Below are 20,468 nucleotides of genomic sequence, written 5' to 3'. Positions count from 1 at the left end.
AGGGGAAGTGATGGCAATCTGCGAACTCACCAGGTAATTCTAACACATTTTGAGGTTTGAGGACACTTTTTCAATGGGACCCATTACTAATTCTAGCACCATAAAATTACAATAAATGTCAAGAAAATGGAAAATAAAAAGTACATCACTGGAGCTTAATTCTGAAAAAATATAAAATTCACTAATAACATGACATAAATTTCATTAGATTGAAAGTAACCCAAACTATTAAAACCCATTTATTCTCTTATTTTACTGAAGTTATTCTCTACCTTCACTGAATGAAAGCCAGTCTATGTTGGAGACTGTTAACAAAGTATTTACTATTTTCTTTTTAACCACTAAAAATTATTTTCATGTTCTTGATAGGTAAATGGTTAGTTAAATCTGTGTTGTTACCAATCATTCATACTTGGTTTTGGGAAACCACATTGAGGAAACAAAAAGATCATGAGAGAGAAGAAGAGGTCCTTCCTATATATCTTATCTTATCTTGGTGAAATATGACAAATCCTCTTTTCTTTAAAATATGATTTTAACAAATTATACTTCCAGCCCTGGCTTCTTCGTAACTCAGATGGTTGGAGCATCACCCTGATACACCAAGGTTGCGCATTGGATCCTGGGTTGGGGCACATACAGGAGTCAACCACTGAATGCATAGATGGGTGGAACAACAAATCGATTTTTCTCCCTCAAATCAATAAATTAAACTTTTTAAAATTAAATTATACTTCCATAAGACTTTCATCTCAGAAAACACGGCTAGCAAAATTTCTGTGAGCTCATAAATTCTATACTTAAGTGGGGAAGAAGAATGTGAAAGAGACAAAGACGAATTTATGTGTGGAGCTAAAAGTGAAATAATCAGTCAAGATAAAAGGCTACTCAAATATTTCATGGTGACAGCTCCCATATATACTTTTATAAATGAAAATGAATTAGCAAAATAAATACATTTAAAAAATAAGTTCTATAAAGTCAATTTAAAACAACAGATATATATCTCTTTTGTGACCTATTATTCACTGAATAATTAATTTTTAAATGACTGAAATTCTTTAAAGGCATCAAGATATTATTATCTCACTTTTCATTAATAGATTTTAGAATAATACCTCCTCCTAAACATTTTAACTCCTTACACAGTGGAGATGCAAATTCTAAAATATAGAATTAAATGCTTTTGAAGGACACTGAGCTCCCTCTGGTGAAGGCATAACAAGTTTATTAAGTAAGCACCACCTCTGGAATTATAATCCCCTCTGGCTTCTTCCACTGAGTTTATTGGTTCAATTTTCATAACCATGAGCATCATTAGGGCAATGCAGTAATTAAGAGTTGTTAGAAAGTGAATTCTCAAACTGCAGATTAGAAAATTAAACTATTTCCTGATTACATATTAATGGAGCACAACAATAGCAGTTGCCATAAGCTTGGAAGGCAACCAAGGGATAAATCTGTGTACTTAATTACCATAAACAATGGCTGCATAGAAATGAAGTTTTATGCACATTCCCTTCTGTAATATGTCTGATATCAGTACACACTTGACAATTCTTGTTCAATTATCTCTATTATTTAATGCGCTGTGAACGGCTCTGTGTAAATAAAATTAACCACCCCAATTACTTTGAATTCATCTAGGGACAACGTAATAAAAAATGTGAAGAATTCGGCATGCCTATTAATCTAAAACATTACAGAAGCTTTCCCATATTCTCGTCTATATGTATTTTGTCTACACTTACTTTACCGCTCTGCTAATTCAATTACCTTTACCATTGATGGTCAATTGAGTTTTTGTTATTTAATTAATCCTTATATAGCACCATAAACAGGTTCATTATCTGATAATATCTACAGGGTCTCAAACAGTGAATAGTGCCTATTTAATAAGTAACTGAATTTATATCTAACTGGACATTAAAGCCTATGACTAATCATTAAAAACATTTAAAAAATATGCAGGCCAAATATACATTTGCTTACAACAAAGTTCAGAATGCTACTTTTTTGGGGTGTAGAAATGAGAAAATAGAGATGAAACTGAAGAGAGCTATACAAAGTATGAGACAATTACCTGACCCCTAGAAAGATTTTTAACGCTTGACTTGTATTTTGAAGTTTGTACTTAACACCTGTGAGTCACAGCATCAAAAATTCACCTGTTTTATTCATAGAATACACTAGTTGTAGCTTAGAAGGTACACTGTTATCATGACAAATAATTCTCCTTGTAATGATTTAATGTTAGTTATTATAAAGGGAAAAATAATTAGACAAATTATATGACTCTCTACTTTGATCACACAAATGCCTTCTTTAACCTTCTGCACATGCCTTTTTCTTATTCACAGAGCAAGTCTTTTATAATCATATATGGTATTTCAGAAACATAAGCATAAAACCCTCTGGAAATGTAATAATTTTTCATATTTAGACTCTAATCAAGAGACATCACATTGAACCAGTATGCATGTCACTGAAGCGCTAATTTTCTAGCTCTTTTAATGTACCAATAAACTATCTTTTTTTGAAATAGCTGAGATTACATTTTCATATTGAAACAGATCGAGACTGCATTTTTATTTTAAGAGTAAAAGGGACTTTAACATAGAAACTGTACATACATATTCAGTGTCATAAATTGTAAGGTGCTAACATAAAACAGTTCTATTCATTTTGAAGTCAGTCACTTAAAACTTTAGTTAGTTTTATTTTTAACATATTCCAGAAAACTATCTTCAGGTATTCATTAGTAGCTGATCCTAGACTAAATAGAAACTACTCTCCGAAGGCTATAATGCTCAAGTTTCAGAACTTCCTAAAGATTAGCAATGAGCTAGATACTTCTTTTGAAGAGAAGCTTGTTTTTATATCTTTGATTGTTCCAAATGAGAATGTTTTCAGCCTGACTTCTATGTATATTACATTGTGATGACCAGGGCAGAGAAAAAATGTTAAGAGGAACATGAGTTTGTTGGGTCTCTAATGGGCCAAATGCATTGGTTAAGTACCTTTTTTCATAAGTCAAATGAATATTGATCTGTTTCTTCTGAGTTACTAATTAAAAATTAAGAAATAGTGCTCAGAGGGTCCAGAGAATTAGTAAAATATCTTAGGAAAAGCAGAAGTTGGGTTCTAGAGCCATCAGACTGGATTTGACTTCTGGTTCCACCACCTGAGAACTGCATGAATTGGGCAAGTTATTTCCTTCAGTGAGCTTCAGTTTCCTCACTGGAAAATGTGATTACCAATAGTCCCAGCAATTAATGGAACCTACCTCACACAGCCATTGTGAGAAGGAAATGATGCATTTAAAACAGTCTCCACAGAGCCAGACATACGCGTATGCAATAAATATTGACTATTATTGTCATCTTTATAACTCAAAATTTTTATCTGTAGGCTTAGTTCTCTGCTTTAAAACTATGCTCTATTCCTCAAATGATGAAGTAAAGAAACATTCTGAGGAATGGCATTTCTTTTAATTCTTATTTTCTCAAAGTATACTTAATATTTTTAAGTGGTCAGTAAGGTTTTGTATTGATAGTCTACAAAAAGCTACAGAATTAGTATTTTTGGCCCGGGGACTAAGGAAGTTATCATGATCATTTTTATCAGTGCTTAAAGGTCATAATATTACAAGATGCTTTTTTTTTGTAATCCCCCCATGATTAATTTTACACTCAAAATGTAAATAAAATACTGTCTCCTTTAAAATAATCATTAGTTTAACACACTACACTTCTATAGTAAGAAAGTTTGATAACCATCAAATGAAAACAGATTGGGAATGAAAAATAAACACATATTATAGTAACATTATTTTCAGAACTCTAGTGAAAAAGCCCATCAACATTTTTGTTCTAAACTCCACTTTTTCAAGAATTATAACATTGCTGGTAAGGATCCATTAACACCATACTTAATACAAAATGTTGGCTTAGAACACACATATATTTCTAACAAGTTTTACTGTTCCCAAAGAAGTAACCATCACAAACTTCAAGTGCTAGAAATGTAAAAATTCATCCTCTGCAACAATTATAAAAAAATACTATTTAGCAAAAAAAAAAAAATTAAAAGCTGATGGAAAAATTTCTCTAGTATTTGCTTAAGGATTTTACAGATAGGTGGATGGCAGAAAATACACACACAGATACTCACACAGTACTGTTATTTAGTATTCAGACTATCACTGATTCAGGATTACTCAATTTTGGGAACATAAACCCCTACAGTTGCTCTGTCTCTGCCACTGATGCTGTTCCCTGCAAATGGATGTTGGGATCTCTTGAGCCCTTCCTCCTCCACTGCCATTTCATCCCTGGTGCATCCCCATCTTGTTGCTGGATAAACTGAGGCTCTCGCTTACATTCCTTTGCTCCTTTCTTGCTAGAGCCTTCTCCAACACACCAGAATAAATACCCAGCATTCTAAGCCACCATCCAGGCTCCACCTACCTCCCTCTCACAATGCTACAGCTTCAATGTCAATGTCTGTTGCTAAAAATGTATAGTTGCTCAAGCTTTGGGGACGAAGGACTCAAATCTAGGACTATCTGTATTATTTTAGTTATATTTTAAGTAAATAGGTTTTTGTGGGCTTGTTGGGACTGTGGATGCTTTTAACAGGCTTGTTTTGGAAAATGTATTCTCAATTCCACAAAATCAACTTCTATATATACTTCACAACCCATTTAAAATTGAGTATAGTTCTCAAAAAGTTAGAGTCACTATATGACTCAGTAATTCCAACTCTAGGTATATATATCCAAATAAACTAAAAACAGATTCAAAGAAATACTTGTATACAAATGTTGATAGTAGCCAGAAGGTGAAAACCCATGTCCCTCAGTGGATGGATGAATAAATAAAATGTGGTATATTATTTAACCATAAAAAGGAATAAAGTAATAGTACATGTTATAACATGGATAAACCCTGAATACATGTTAAGCGAAAGAAGCCAGACACAAAAGGACAACTACTGTTAAGAGTCCATTTATGAGTTTCTGTTTAGGGTGATGAAAAACTCTAGCAACCATGGTGGTGATTGAAAACACTATGCATATAGTAAATGCCACTAAATTTACTTTTAACACGGTTAATTTATGATATATGAACTTCAAATCAATAAAAAATTGTATATAGTCAGAATCTACAAGTATACAAAAATTGAAATAGCAGATAAAGTATATTTGTTCTATAAAGAAAATATGGTGGGAAAGAGGAATGACTCAAGAGCTCGAAAACCTAAACGCTTGGGTCCAGGCCCTAATTCAACCATTATTAATTAGACAATCTTAAATAAGTCATTTTCCCCATCTGAGCTTCAATTTCCTTATGTAAAGAATATGGATACTATCTGCTCTACTATTTATTCTAAGGCTAGATACTATATGCTCTATTATTTATTCTAAGGTTGAGATTCAGAAAGTATATAGAAAATTCTAACATACCAGAGAAAAGGTACTAACTACTATAATAAATGAAAAGTTGGAACTATAAGAACCCCTCAAAAGAAAAGGATGAATATATGCTTTCCCTTTCTAATGTCTTGTTTCCTATGTCAGATACTAGCTAGGCTTTAGGAACAGCTTAGGAAACCATTATTTAGGCTGGAGAAGACAGTTGAGGGTGATTCTTGGAGCTTATTGAGTTGGGGAACCAGGCCAATTTCAGTCTGAATCTGCAGTAGCAAACCCAGTCTAGATAAGATTCTGTCCTGTACAGTAAGAAATACAAAGCCTGAAAGGATTCTAGAATCAATCTATACTCCATGACTTTCAGATAAATGATCTGTAGTTGGAATGCAGCCACTTCAAAGCTTCACTGGTGATGTGTGGAATGGGAAGGAAGGCATAAGTCTTTTGAGGTTAGAACCCTCAATAAATCAGGCTCCAAATATAAAGGAAGAGAAGGAAACAGAATTTCTACTTTTTACTCTAGTGGCACAAGGCTTCTTGTATAATAACATCTATTTTATCTAATAATACAAAAAGGAAAGGTGGTTCACTTAAAGAATTTGTTTAAAAAATTAGTCTCCTTAAAATATTTAATGGCAATAATTTTAAAATGTATTGCAGAAATTATACCACCTAATTTACATTTTTTACATAGTTAACACAACTAATATTTTCAAAATCCCTTAGAAATCAAAGGAAAAATGCAAACATGAAATAATACATTGGGTTATGGGATTTCTGTTGAACCTAAACACATGTATAAGACTGAAGGATACAGATAACTTGTTAGGGCAATGATAAATGTGTTCTAGGTAATCTGGCGTAGAAGGAAGGATCCTGTATGATTGGGTTCTGGTGACATGAATTCTAGTCCAAGGTTGGCCACTCACTGATCTATGTGATGCTGAGCTTTTCCTGTGCCTCTGTTTCCTCTGTACAAGAGGGTTCAGTATAGTTGTCAAAAAGTCTTTAAAAAGTTTTCTTGGTTTTAAATTTTAAGCAGTAGAACCTTCTCTTTAAATGAACTCTTTCAAGAAGCCTGCTATTTCAACTAAGTAAACTCATAGCTATTCTGTAAACTCCTAGTAAACTCATAGCTCTTCTGTAAAAGTAAGGTAAGAAATCCAGACACCTGTCTGCTTTCTGCTCCTTACTGTCTTGGCAGCCCCCAGGTGCCTCTGAAGAAGCGTTAGTACTCCACAGAACACAGTCTGAAACCCAGTGGGCCAGAAAAAGCCAAAGGTCTCTTTCTGTTCCAATATGTTTTGATTTCACTAATGTAGGCATTTTCAAATGTCCCCTATGTATATATTTTTGGAGTTCTTTAATATGTTCTTGGCAAGTAGAGAAGAAAAATTTCAGGAAAGCTTTCAATCCTAATCTACTACTAATTTACTAGTTTACTTTACTGCTTTATTAATCTATTTTAACACTGCCATAAAATTAAAGCAATTCAATTAAAGGAATAGATTTTCTACTTTTGTATTTTGACATTTTTTCTTAATAATTTGATATGATTTCAACTTATTTCTCATTTTTACTCCTTCTGTAGGAACAGCATTTTAGAGAAATGTGTGTGTGTGTGTGTGTGTGTGTGTAACCACACATACTGTTTTTTCCAATAGCTTATTGTGCACTTAGATCTATTCAATCATTGGCAATCAGCATCAAATGCCAAAAACCCTCTGGTTAGGAGCTAGCTTGCTGCTTTAACCCATTTTTACAAACCTTCCTATATACCTTAATCCTTTCAAATGCAACTGTGACACAAAGTATTACAGACTTTAAAAAACCTGTTCTCTTGAAAAAAAAAATTGTGGAGCATCAGTAACCAGATAGTATTCTCAAATTTCAGTGATCTAGTCCATGGAGCCATCCCCTATGCACAGTGCTCTGTTTCATGCAGTACATGGCTTTAGCTGGCCAAATCTTTTTCTTTCCCAATGAATCAGTAGAACAGTGAAGATCTTACTTTTTTTTTTTTTTTTTTTTTAAAGCAGTGGCATATCAATGAGGCACAGATGTGTATTCCAACTCTGCATGGATGAGCACACTGTTCAATAGTGCTGGCTCACACGGTATCAGGGCAAGTTATCACTTCCCATGAAGGCACTCTTATCACCAGGGCCCAGAGAGGTGGCTGCAAATCGCAGCCTTTTTATTTTCAAGGCAGTTCTGCTGAACATTCAGGCTTCAAAGATTCACACTTCCAAAACTCTATAAGAGTTTGTGAACGCTCAATTTGCCAAAACTGTTTACAGTGTAATTGGGCACCGTACCTGTGTCCATGAGATAGCGAAGGCGCTTCTCCACCAGCGCGGCACGGGTGTCAATTTGCTTTTGCTCATTCTCTAGTGCTGCCAATTCTCCTACAACATACTGACTGGTGTCTTTGAACCCTTTCTGTTAACGAGAACAAACAGGAAGGAAAAAAAAATCACTTGTAAGTTGCATTTTTCCTTTCTACAAACACTTAGTAAAGCACTTAACTAGAGAACCAAATATACCCTTAGTATCACCCTTAGTACCAAAAGCAACTCCCTGTGATTCAAAATATTTACATATGTATTATGAATAGCAAAACTTTTGTGAACAGAGAAACTCTCAACCATTTAGTAATATATTTATAATTTACCACCCATATTTTCCAGATTGTAAAAGTAAACTAAGTTAGGAAAAATTCTCCTTATAGTTGAGGCAGAGTTATATAAGCATGGGCAAGAACAGAGGACAGTTACTCCTTGGTAACTGTCAAAACAAATACCAATGTCACCTTTAATTCAAAACTGTAATATACAAAATAGAGTTTCACTAAAGAATTGTTTCTTAAATTATCTATCCTGAAAAATCAGACAGATTTGTTCGTACAAAAAATATAAAATTAAAGAGATGCTTCTTGTTTTCATAGTGGCTATACTATTTAAATGCTTTTAAAAATGATAAGAAGATTTCTAATATCTTCAGTCTTCCCTCTACCTGGCTCCTGTACTTTAACATGTAATTCTATTCATGTATAACTAAATATTGTAGCTGTGAAATCTAACTTGACAGGTGGTTTCAAGCCTTGCTACGAAAGATCTAATACAACTTACTACACTGATTTGGTTAATTTTCCATGTAACCAAGTTTGAATCCCAACTTGAAATTTTACTTTTTACAACCATCCATTAAAAAAAAATTATCCTTAGAAGTCTTATTTGAAGTTGCAGTTCTATTAAAAGTACCAGTACAGTCTTAATTCTTATTTTCATATTACAAATTTAAATCATTAGGGGGCAAGGTTATTATCTATGGTAGAGTTACAAATGGATTAATTATAGCTCCTTTTGGAATATCTGTTTACCTTGTGACACTTCTAGGGCTATATTTCCTAGGTAGCTGAGAAATATTGAAGAACTGCTTAAGTGATTACTCTTACCACCACCACCACCACCACCAGCACTTACAACATTATTTATTCAAACAAATAAATGTGAGCAAATCTCTGCTGTCAAATCCATTCCCTACCTAGAAGTGTATTAACCTCTAAAAAGTCATGAGGAATTGTCTTTTGGTGCTCCTTAAACAAGAAAAAAAAAACCCAAACAAATATGAGCATATTTTGGAATTCTCGTGCTCAATAAACGTATGTAGCCATACATATGATTTATGTATCTTCAGAACTAGTAAATAATTTGTACTCACAGGTTAACTCAATTTATATTAGCTTATTGCCAAATTGATAATGGTAGTTGACAAACTTGAAGTTGAAATGTTTTAAGAAATTATAAAACTGGTAATTTCTCAGGACAGTATGGTCAAATAAATCACTGTATTTTTTAAAAGAGTCAAAAAATAGATATTATTCTATCTCAGTATGAAATAGAACAAAAATTGTAAAAACAGAAGAAATGCTAATAGTAACTTTAAAGTCTGAAATAATCTGGTGAACGGTTTTTGTATCTATCTGCCAGACAGCAGAGCATTTTCAAAAAGAGCTTTTTTTTTCTCACTCCATTCATAGGGTCAAAACAAACACAGTGGTTTGCAAAGACAATATTAGGTAGCAAAGATATAAGAAAGCATAAGTGATAAGCAGCACATAAAACTTCATTGCTTTTACTGATTGATTCAGATAAAAACCAGTAACAAAATTTATAATCAGATTTCTTTAGTATGAGTATAAGGTATCCTCATGTATTCTGTAACTTAAAAATCATACCAAATATTTCATTAGGATATTTCAGTAAGCTGGTTCTATGTACTGGGGATCTAGTACAATAGCTTAAAAATGAAAAGTTTATTAGGGCCTTAAAATGTGGTTTGTAACTTTGGGTGCACTTATAAGTATTTTAAAATCCAACAAAGACTATTTTAACAGTAAAAACAATGAAAATATTTACACAAATGGAGGATAATAAAAAAAAAAAGTAGCACCATTAAAGAGAGCTATGCTTCCAGACAAAAATTCAAGTTAAAACTTGTTCTTCCTGCTTCTGTCCCGCAGCTGTCCATCAAAAGCAGCTTTCTCCCTGCGGTCTATCAAATATTTCCCTCACAAATCAATTTTACACATGATCAGCCCATACCCCTACTGAGCTGAACCTCCCCGTTAATTAAGTGAAGAAATTACCATATATATTATATTAATGCAAACATCATTCAGCTAGTAATTCACGGCTGATCTGGATAATGGAAAGGTTGAACACCCATTAACCCAAGCCAACAAAATGGGTTGGCTGAGAAATTCTAGCAGGTCTCATGTGACTTTTCCCTCTAACTGCAGGTCTGCGGTATCTGCTATTGTAATAATTAAAATCCTCCCGGTAGATCAATACTGGAATCTCTTTATGGGAAGTGCCCTGATGGAAATGTCTCAAGGAAGCTGGGGCTGTGGAACTCTGAAAAATTCATTTTTTTTTATCTGACAATTATCACCACACTGCAGACTAATTCAACAGTGCACCCCTCTCACTCTGCTTTGAATACACTGGAGATTGACATCTTAAAAAAACCTAACATCTCATTTTAACAAATAAAGGCACTATTTCCACATACAGTTTGGAATTATCAGCAATCATGAAACCACACAAAAAATTAATATACATTAAGCACTTCATCTTCTGATGGCTTCCTCTGAGTTTCAGTTATCACTGCCTTCTCCTCATTTCCTTTCTTTGTATCTTCCTGTATTGATCTCTGCCTTTTAATCTCTTTAAAAAAAAAGAAAGACATGTAAAATTATTATAAAGCTTGATATTTGTGTATTGAAATGTGAATTTACATTATCAGCTTCATATGTGTGTGTGTGTGTGTGTACACACACACATTATTAAACCATAAGATGGGAAGACATTTTAAAAAATGTACCTACCTGGTCTATTCTCAACATATTGACTGAAAGACTGAAGTTGAGTTTTTCTAACTGTAGACTCCTTGCTGAACACAACAGGATTTCTAAATCGCTCTGTTGCTTTTTGTAATCGCTCGGTCCGGAGATCTTCTGTGCCATTCTAAAAGTAAAACAAACATGGTAAGAGAGTCCTGGTATTATAAACATGAAATTGCAAATTAGTAAAATAATTTTCACTGATTTAAGAAAATGTCAATTTAGAAACTTTCTGAAAGAAAAAGGATTTTAAAGAGGTCTAAATCATTCAACTGCAAGTTCTGTTACCTGTAACCAAAAACTTTGGGAGACATGGTTTAAATGGAGGATCACCCTGGCTAACTTTGATTAGAAGTGACACTGTGAACCCCTGTGTTTTCTCCAGATGATATATATCATTTTAAAGCCATGTCTACTCTCCCTGCCATTCTGCCCCATCAGTTTGTACAGCCCCACAGACTTGTATGACAAGAAGAACTAGTTTCTAATTTTATGCCCATTCAGATAAACCACTAATGCAGGATGAAGGCTAAAAGGTAGGATTATAATACTACCCCACTGAACTGCGTTTTGTCAGCTATAACTTTCCAAAGCCAGATTTGTAAGTAAGCCCTTTATAGCTAAGGAAACTACAATTATCTTTTCTAGAGCTTCCTATGTTAATACTGGTAACAAATTCAAATGGTTCTATCAACAAGAAATATCCCAGAAGACTGAACCACTGCAGTGTGTGGAAGCTGCAGATACCGAGGTGCTGTGTACCAAACAAATATTTCATTTTATACCTAATCTTTTATTATTTTTATTAAGTGTTTTGAAAGTAAATAGGGAAAGGCTAAGATGCATGACTAATAGCTAAGCCTGCTGAATGCTGAAACTGGTTATCAAAAGCTACCAAGACTTTGCCCTTCCTCTGCATTGAGACAATCGGTAATGAGGGAGTCCTCCAATGGCCTATTCTCTAGCCTCAAGGAGGCCTGGGATACAGAATCCTCAAGGGAAGGTAACAGTTTATCCTTTTCCACAAACACAGAATGCCTCATTTATAAATGTGTAAACTGCATTTTATTAAAAAAAAAAACAAATCAATGCTGAAAGCTTCAAGAGAACAGATGGACTCTATATGTTCTTTACAAGCACCATTTGAAAAATCTTAACTAAAAAGATTCATACAAAGACAAGCTGTTTAAAGCACACCTTTTGTTGGAATTACTTTAAAAATTACTACACAAGAGCTTTTTGGAAAACAAAACCAATTTAATCCACTTAAATAATTAAACCTGAAGAATAAAACTACCTCTGTTTATTTTTTAAAGTTATATATTTATTAGAATCATGCTTATAATATGCTATGTAGCTAGAATAGAAACTAATTTGGCTTTCATTTGTTTAAAAAAGTGTGGAGGGGTTCAGCAAAAAAAAAAAAAAAAGAAAGAAAAAAACTCACAGGCACAGACAACAGTGTGGTGATTGCTGGACGGAGGGGGTGAAAGAGAGGTGGAGGAGGGTATAGCGGGCATAAATGGTGATGGATGGAGACCTGACTTGGGCCGGTGAACACATAATGCAATGTACAGATGATGTGTTGTGGAATTCTGCTCCTAAAACCTGTATAATTTTATTAACCAATGTCACCCCAAAACATTCAATAAAAAGGAGAAAAAAGAAAAATATGTATTCTATTGCTACCATATTAACTGCCCAAAAGTCTAAAACTCAAGTCTTTACCAAAATAAACAAACATGGCTACATTTTTGAGGCCTGACAACATGCTAAAATATAAGTGCGATTAGCTAGCAAATCCTATCTTAAGAAAACTTTTTATGACTGGGGACTTCTGCCACTTTACAAATGTATTCCCCTAAACCCACTAATTCAGTTAGCCTTTTCAATCCATTGTATTATTCTTAGGCCAGCTTCATTCTGCATTAAACCCACTGCAGAAAGCTAAATTGAACGCGAAAAATAAGACCTGATCCAGGCTTCCTTTTGTTCAAAGATAGAGACCAAAAGTCCTCTGGTGCTGCTACACACTTTCATCACCAATTTATAGAAACCGACAGTATAAGGAAAAAGCAATGAAAGTCATTGTTTTGGGACTTCAAAGCACCTCTGTGTCAGAGGAAGGAAATCCTTTCAGTCAGCAGGGCAGTCCCCATAGCCTGCAGGTGGGTGAAAAGTTATACAGGACTAGGAGTACCCTAAAGCTAGAAAAATATTAATGATATAGTGCAAGGAAAAGGGGGAAAGGCTTGAATGGCGATAATAAAAGCAGTCATAATAATAATAATAATAGTAAGTATAATTACAATAATGTGGCTAAAATCTTTAAAAAGGTAAGATTTGTATGGCCACAAAACATATGCAAGTTCAGAAAAACTTTATATTCTATCACATACCATCTTCAGGTATTAATTAACATTAGTTTTTAGTTCATCTAAACAGATCAAAGGTTGAGGATGATAGAAAAATATGCTAGAATTCTCTTAGTAATATTCTTCTTAGAAAAATATAAATACATAAAAAAGTCAAGAACAGTTTCTTTGTTTACCAACATATCAAGTTGAAGTAGTTTCTCTGAAAAAAGTAGATGAATACTAATTACCATATTGATATTTAATTTATTGGCTGTTTAATAAAAAGTTTTATATCTTAATCTTAATGTAAAGAATTTGGTAAAAAATTGATTTTAGGATTATGAAATGCTAGTAAAAATAGAATACACAGATACCAAGTCAAATATTCAAAACAAGTAAGATTTACCTTAACGTCGTGCTCTGAGCTCTGAGTTACAGCTTTTTGAGAAGCACCAGTGAGTGGATTTGACACCTGTGGCTGAACTTCTAGGCGCTTCTTCAGCTTCAAGTCCACCAACTTTGTGTTTTGCTCTGTTAAATATGCAAATACTATGAATAAGCAAGTGAGATGCACTTAGGTGTATGGCTATCAATTTAGGGGACATCATAAAAATATTACTGTATTATAAAAAGAAAAGGACATTAGGGTTGCATAATAACGTATCAGTTCAGATATATGCAGAACTGTTTATATATATATACATATATATAATATAATATAACTATAGTATAACTGAGTAGTCATTTAGTCATTAGGTATGTTGACTACATTATTTTTTGAGATATAACTGACATACCATTGTGTAAGTTTAAGGTGGACAATGTGTTGATTTGATACATTTATATATTGCAATATGATTAGCACTGCAGCATTTGTCAATACTTCTATCATGTCACATAATTATCATTTCTTTATTGGGGTGGGAACAATTAACATTTAGTCTCTTAGCATATATGTTAGTGTATGTATAAACATATATATGTGTATTTTTCACAAAATCAGTCCCTTTAAAGAATGTAGTCAATATATCTAAACACCATTCATTTATACAAAAGTTAATAGTAGCTATGCTTACCTGAAAACCTAAGCCTGCACTTGATGTGTATATTTATATGAATAACTATATAGGTTATACATAATAAAACAATCTATTATAAAGTAGATATTTTTACAAGGTAGTAAATTTGATTCTAAATTATATTTTAGAGTTTCAACTCTTCAAGTATATTAAATTTATACATACAATACCATATTAAAATGAGCTCTTAACACGATCTCAGATAGTCACTGACAGAATCCAAAGTTTATCTGTGTGCCTATATACCCAGCATTGAATAGGGTATATGTTCACAAATACCTTCTAATTAGCAGGCAGAAATTCAATAAAAATAATCAAATTTTGGAATATATTAAACAAGAATCAAAATTTAAAGTAAATAAAATATGGCTACAACTTTTAAAATAAATAATTTCAAATTATTTTTAGCAAGTACGTTAATTTTAATAAAACAGTTCAGAAACAAATGGAAACAAATAATTCTACTTAAAACAAATTCATTCAAAGTAACCCTTTAATAAAATGGTTGTGAAAGATATGCCAACCATTTGGTGAATGATATTTTTCATAAAGATTAATAAGTTTTCTAATTATAAGACTCTTAATAAATGCTATTATCATTACTTTCATGCAAATTGGTCAGTTTATATTACAAGGCTTCTCTTTTAAACAATATCTGATGAACTATGGTCAAATCAAGATAAAGATTAAACAATTTATTATTAAAACATTATGACTTTTATATACATATTAAAAAAAAGAATTTTGGGGAAAATAAAGCAAGGATAAAAATCATAATGTTTGCTACATACTTCCTGATTCTAGTTTGCATTCCTATTTCTTATTGCTATGAAATAAACCACAGCCTAATTTGGAAAGTCTGTCTTATGCACATGGCAACATTTATTGGCATTTTTGAGAGCTATAAACAATACATTACTTAATTTCAAAAACAGGAATACTAAGATGGGTTTTTTTTTTTTTTTTTGGCATACGTAAAGTAGGAAGAGAGTTTTTAAAAAGTGCAAAAGTCAAGCCTATTGGGTCTAACATTAACCAAACTTCAAAGTATCCCATGAAATTTCTATAACTAAAAGTGGAAAATTCTCCTCATGTTTCCTAAGAAATAGCCAATTTTCCTGCCTTCATAATCTATTGTAAAATGAGGAAATATGCATTACTTATTGTCAATGATTTTACACTTCCATAAATTGCAAGTTAACGTTTCAGTTCCATACTCATGGGTGTCCTCAGTAGTAGAGGGACATTACTGGTTTCCTGATAAAGCTGGTGGTGGGGGTTACGGTGAGAGAGTAGTTAAACAATGTGAAAAATCTTTTTCAAAAAGAAAAATCAAATTGACCCAAGTTCTACAATATTTTAAATAGAAAGAAATAAAAGATAGTCCTAATTTTGGGTTACACATTTAAAAGTTTTCCTTAAATATCAGCATTTTCCTGGATGTGAACAATTATAAACACATGACCTCTAGATAATTTAATAGGAGACCATGAAGGAGCTATTGAATGAAGCACATGGGTTTTACTGGGTACTCCCTATAGTTAAGAAGACCCTGGTTGATTGTTTCTTGGAGAAAAAACAGCATGATTTCAAAGAGAGAAAAAAACAAAATAGGTTAGTATTTCAGGGGTATGTCAGTGCTAGAAAGAGACTTGCTCTCACTTCCTTTAGCTTTTTATAGGAAAAGAGAAATATTAAGGACTTTGGTCCCTTAACTTTAAATCTAGAAAAATCACTAAAGATTGTTTTATTGCTATGAGAAATCAATTCGAAAAGCATTTATGGAACCCATGTGGTAACCAAAACTTTTGTATTGCTACCTGCTGCTGACTTCTAAAGGAAATGCATATGGAACACTCACCTATTAAACCACAAGCAAGCATCTTTATACTAAAAAAGTAACTTAGAAGACCAATCACCAATGTGATTATTGGTATAATATTTATTGCTATAAGATACGTGATTAATTTAATAGCAGTCTATATAAGCAGTTTTTGAAGTGTCTTAAAATTAGTTATTAGGTATAAAGTTAGTAGTAATATTTAAAGCAAGAAATGTGCAAAATAATATTACAACTAAGACACTCAATTCTAAACCAAGTCAGAAAATCTGATTTACATTTGAATTATTCCATAGGTACTATACCTATACCTTACAACATTACACCAAAATATTTAGGTTAAAAGGGAACCAATTATTGAATTCCTACAACTTGTATCATATACATAAAATATAAAAGTGAATCTTAGTAATAAGAGAACACAAACTACAATTTGCTATTCCAATTTTCTTGCTAATTTTAACTAAATCTAAAACAAAATAAGACAAAATTAATGAAAGGTGGATTTACCTAAATGGTTTGTGAGGACATAAGTGTAATAAAACTACAAAAAGAATTTACTATCACTAATAATGAGATATTAATGAAAATATAATGATAAAGTTTACCGTGCAACAGGACACAAAATATTTATAATTTGAAATTACCGGGAGTATCAAGGTCATTTTCTAAGTTAGTAAGTTCATCTCCACCTCCTACAACAAAGCCTTCAGGAATCTCCTCGTTAGTATCTACCTCAATATTATCATTTTCATCTGTAGGAACATGTAGCAATAATGTTAGTATATTGAATATCATGTCTCTTTTATATTGTTTGTTCAAAACACGAAAGAAGAAAAATGAGTATTTTAGTGATTTATTCAAATTCAAGTCTGACACAGACTGGCAAGTTAAAAAATCAGTTTTAAGTCACTCTTCCACTATTGGATTAACATTTATATTTTACATTCATATGTCAAAGATGAATTGTCCCGTCAAAGAAGATGCAATGGTTTTGATAATTTGTCTCTCAATCACTGAGTTCACTGACTTCCTCTATTTTAAAAAGTACTTTACTAGTGCTCTCTAATAACAGCATGCAAAAATCAAGTTGCATTGGTAACAAAGTCAAACAATATTTCTGTATTTCATATTTTTATCCTTTAATAGATATAAATATATAAAGAAATCATTCTTTAAAAACTTGTAATTATATTTAATTCATTTGTGTGAAGATGAATACTTTTGTGCTTTTAATGAAATACTATCATAAAAGCATTACAGATAAATTAAAAGGCAAGACTGAGACTAGAATAAGCAGTACCTTTATGCAAAAGAAAGTTCAGAAACAAAACAGTACATCTTGGAAGAGTTAATGTTGGAAAAAACTGTTATTATTCAAAATTAAATACATGGGAATGAGGAAGTCTTACATGATTTTTTACACATAGTAAAATGTTTTAGGTCACAATTGAGTCTTTTTTTTTTTTACATTATAGATGTATATTATATATATTTCTTCCTTTCTAAGTCATAGTGATAAAATCAGTTAAGCAATTTTGATTATGTATACATTTAAAAATGTATAGCTAGCCCTGGCTGGTGTGGCTCAATGGATTGAGTGCTGGTCTTTGAACCAAGGGGTCACAGGTTGGATTCTAGGTTGGGGCACATGCCTGGGTTACAGGCCAGGTCCCCAGCTGGGGGCACTCGGAAGGCAATCACACATTGATATTTTCCTCCCTCTCTATCTCCCTCCCTTTCCCTCTCTAAAAATAAATAAATAAAATCTTTTAAAAAGATGTATAGCTAAACTTTGATTTGCATATTAGAAATTAACTTTAAATCCTACTATTGACAGGCAGTGTAACCTTTTGGAGAAACATGTCTCTAGCCCTAGGAGTTGAAGAATCCCTACTAGTCTACAGCCCATTTTTTAATGGGGCAACTTATATTAATAATGAAGCAGTCCAAAGATCATTACAATGGAGACATTCCAAAGTTCTATAGCTTTGGCTTAATTCTCAATATCTGTTCTTTTCCTTGTATACCTTTGTGTTTAATTTTGGACTTCCCAAATAAATACTTACTATGAGCATTAAAAGTAATAATAACAGTTTGCATTTACTAAAGACTTCCCATATACTGTGTAAACTATTCAGAAGAACACAACAAAGAAAAAAAAAAGATTGAGAAATGTCCCCAGGGAAAAAACATTGCTAAATGCTTTTAAGACATTAAGTCATTATACTTGACTACATTACTTAAGTACAATCAGTTGAGAGATCTTTTCTAATTAGCACAATTATTTGACTACTATCATAAAGTCACCATCATCTTCCTTATCCTCAAAATTTCTCCTCTAAATAAATTTTGTAGTACATGTAAATGAATAAATATTTTCTGAAAGCTAAATAACTGTTCAGAATACTTCCCCATATTATTGCCAGAAATAGTTTACTGTTCATAGTTTTTACAGTGCAGTACTTTGTTGCTACCAACCAGTCTCTATTTGTTATTAGTGATCATAATTAATCTGGAATAAAAGTATACAATTCAACATTCATGTATTTATTCAAGAAATTTCTGTATAATGCGTCTGCAATTTACAACACACTGCTAGATGTTGAGGAGATACCAAGTTGTATTCTACCTTAAAGGCATACACATTCAAGTGACAATAATACTATGTAGGACAGGTGTTATGGAGTAAAAATTAGATACAGAGCAAACTCAAAAGAAGAAAAGATTATTCATTGCCAATAGTACCAGGAATTGTTTTGTGTAAGGACTTTTAAATTGGATCTTAAGAAATGTACAGGATTTTAAAAACATGAAATACAGGCCAGGAAAGTTTTTAAAAATTAATACTTCTTGAACTATGTTTAATGCAACAACCAAAATTTCTGCTGGTATGGATAATAAATGGTATGACTCGTATCTTAAAAAAATACATATAAAAGGTACAATTAAGAGGAGGGCATTACAAGCAGCAGGAAAGATTAGGTTATGTTCAAAGAATGGTGTATAAAACAATTAAAAGCACTGAAGCTATGTCTTTTATAAATTAGAGTGGCTTCAATACTATTTCTATAATATCACTCTTGCTTACAATCTGATATGCCTTTCTATGTGGAAGAAAAAGTGGTCTGGAAACTGTGCATGGGTTTAACTGTGATGTCATATTATCCATGTGACATCATCCTTCATGCAGGAGTGCCAGCCTACATGTTGGACTGGAATACAGAAAGGCTGGAGGCAGGAAATCTAGGTTGGAGACTGTTAAAACCCCCAGGCAAGCAGTGTGGAGAGCTTAACCTAGGATAAAAGAATTAGGAAGTGGGTATGACATGATTTGAAAACTGACTGAACAGTAGGAGGTGGTTGGGGGAGGATACTGAGGACAGGAAGGGTAAGGTGCATGTCAAAACTGACTCTCCAACATGAGCAACTAGAAAGATAGTATTGTTCTGAAAAGAAATGGTTAAATCTGGAAATGTGGTCAGATATGGGTACTTGCAGGTTCTGGAAATATGTAGAAAATTGCACCTCCTTTCATTACCCACTTCTACAGTGCCAGGCTCCTGTTTGATGTTAAACAGATACCATTCATTTTATTTCCCAGCAAAATGAAATCTCTCTTTACCCTACCACTCACCAGTAATACTGAGTGGGTTACTCAATGTATATATATGTATTGCTAACCTTAGATAAAAGGATTACTATTTGGGAGGGCAAGAGTAAAAATTGATCTCCTATAAAGCTCAGGTCTTCTTAAGAATGGATTTCCAATTTCTTTCCATTCACTGATTTGAGTTTTAAAATGACCCTTGAATTCTTTTCAACAGTTAGTGTTACACATTTCTTAACACCTGTGGAAACACTCTGAGTGTATTCTAGCTGAATTAAAATGCATATGTATCTCTGTGTGTTTAAGATACTATATATTTTATATATATGTATATAAGATGTTATCTATACCCATACTTCTATGTATATTGATATCTTGTATCTATCTATCTTTATGGCTAACCAATAGAAAACCCAGTAGGTAAGTGTAGCAGAAGCAAATTAGAGATCCATTGCACAACAGAAGCTGATTTGCAAGTATGGCATGTATAATGTATGCAGGACAAGGTAAAAGGAGACTGGATATGCACCAGAATGAAACAATGTACTCCAGTTGACATTGCACAGTGATATAAGCAAAATGAGGATCCCAGTGGTATGATTAATCGCACAGCCTTTAGGACAGTCTTATAACACTTATTGTTTATAAATACATTGAATGAAAAACCAGGATATCTGGTGACAGCAATAAAAAGAATATCTGTACTTTTAAAAAAGAAACAGGTATCATTAAAAACATATT

The 20,468-nt window shown here is 32.7% G+C and overlaps 1 protein-coding gene across 14 annotated transcripts in view; it reads right to left on the bottom strand.

Moving 5' to 3' along the window:
• EHBP1 (EH domain binding protein 1) overlaps positions 1–20,468 on the bottom strand; it is a 370,181-nt gene that overhangs the window by 36,495 nt on the left and 313,218 nt on the right. For 9 of the 14 annotated variants that reach the window (XM_071221562.1, XM_045189390.2, XM_053924179.1 and 6 more), the window contains 5 exons: positions 16,765–16,872; positions 13,605–13,729; positions 10,827–10,965; positions 10,559–10,665; positions 7,753–7,876 (listed from right to left, as the gene is read on the bottom strand). In XM_071221562.1, coding sequence (XP_071077663.1) covers positions 7,753–7,876; positions 10,559–10,665; positions 10,827–10,965; positions 13,605–13,729; positions 16,765–16,872 — 603 coding nt within the window. Of the gene's footprint in view, positions 1–7,751; positions 7,877–10,510; positions 10,666–10,826; positions 10,966–13,604; positions 13,730–16,764; positions 16,873–20,468 lie in introns of those variants that run through there. The other 5 variants (XM_045189393.2, XM_053924181.2, XM_053924183.2 and 2 more) reach the window with 2 other exon arrangements.

The sequence above is a fragment of the Desmodus rotundus genome, chromosome 5, assembly GCF_022682495.2.
Source record: "Desmodus rotundus isolate HL8 chromosome 5, HLdesRot8A.1, whole genome shotgun sequence".
Taxonomy (NCBI): Eukaryota; Metazoa; Chordata; class Mammalia; order Chiroptera; family Phyllostomidae; genus Desmodus; species Desmodus rotundus.
The sequence above is the reverse complement of the archived record's forward strand: the minus strand, read 5'-3'. Positions and strand labels throughout refer to the sequence as shown.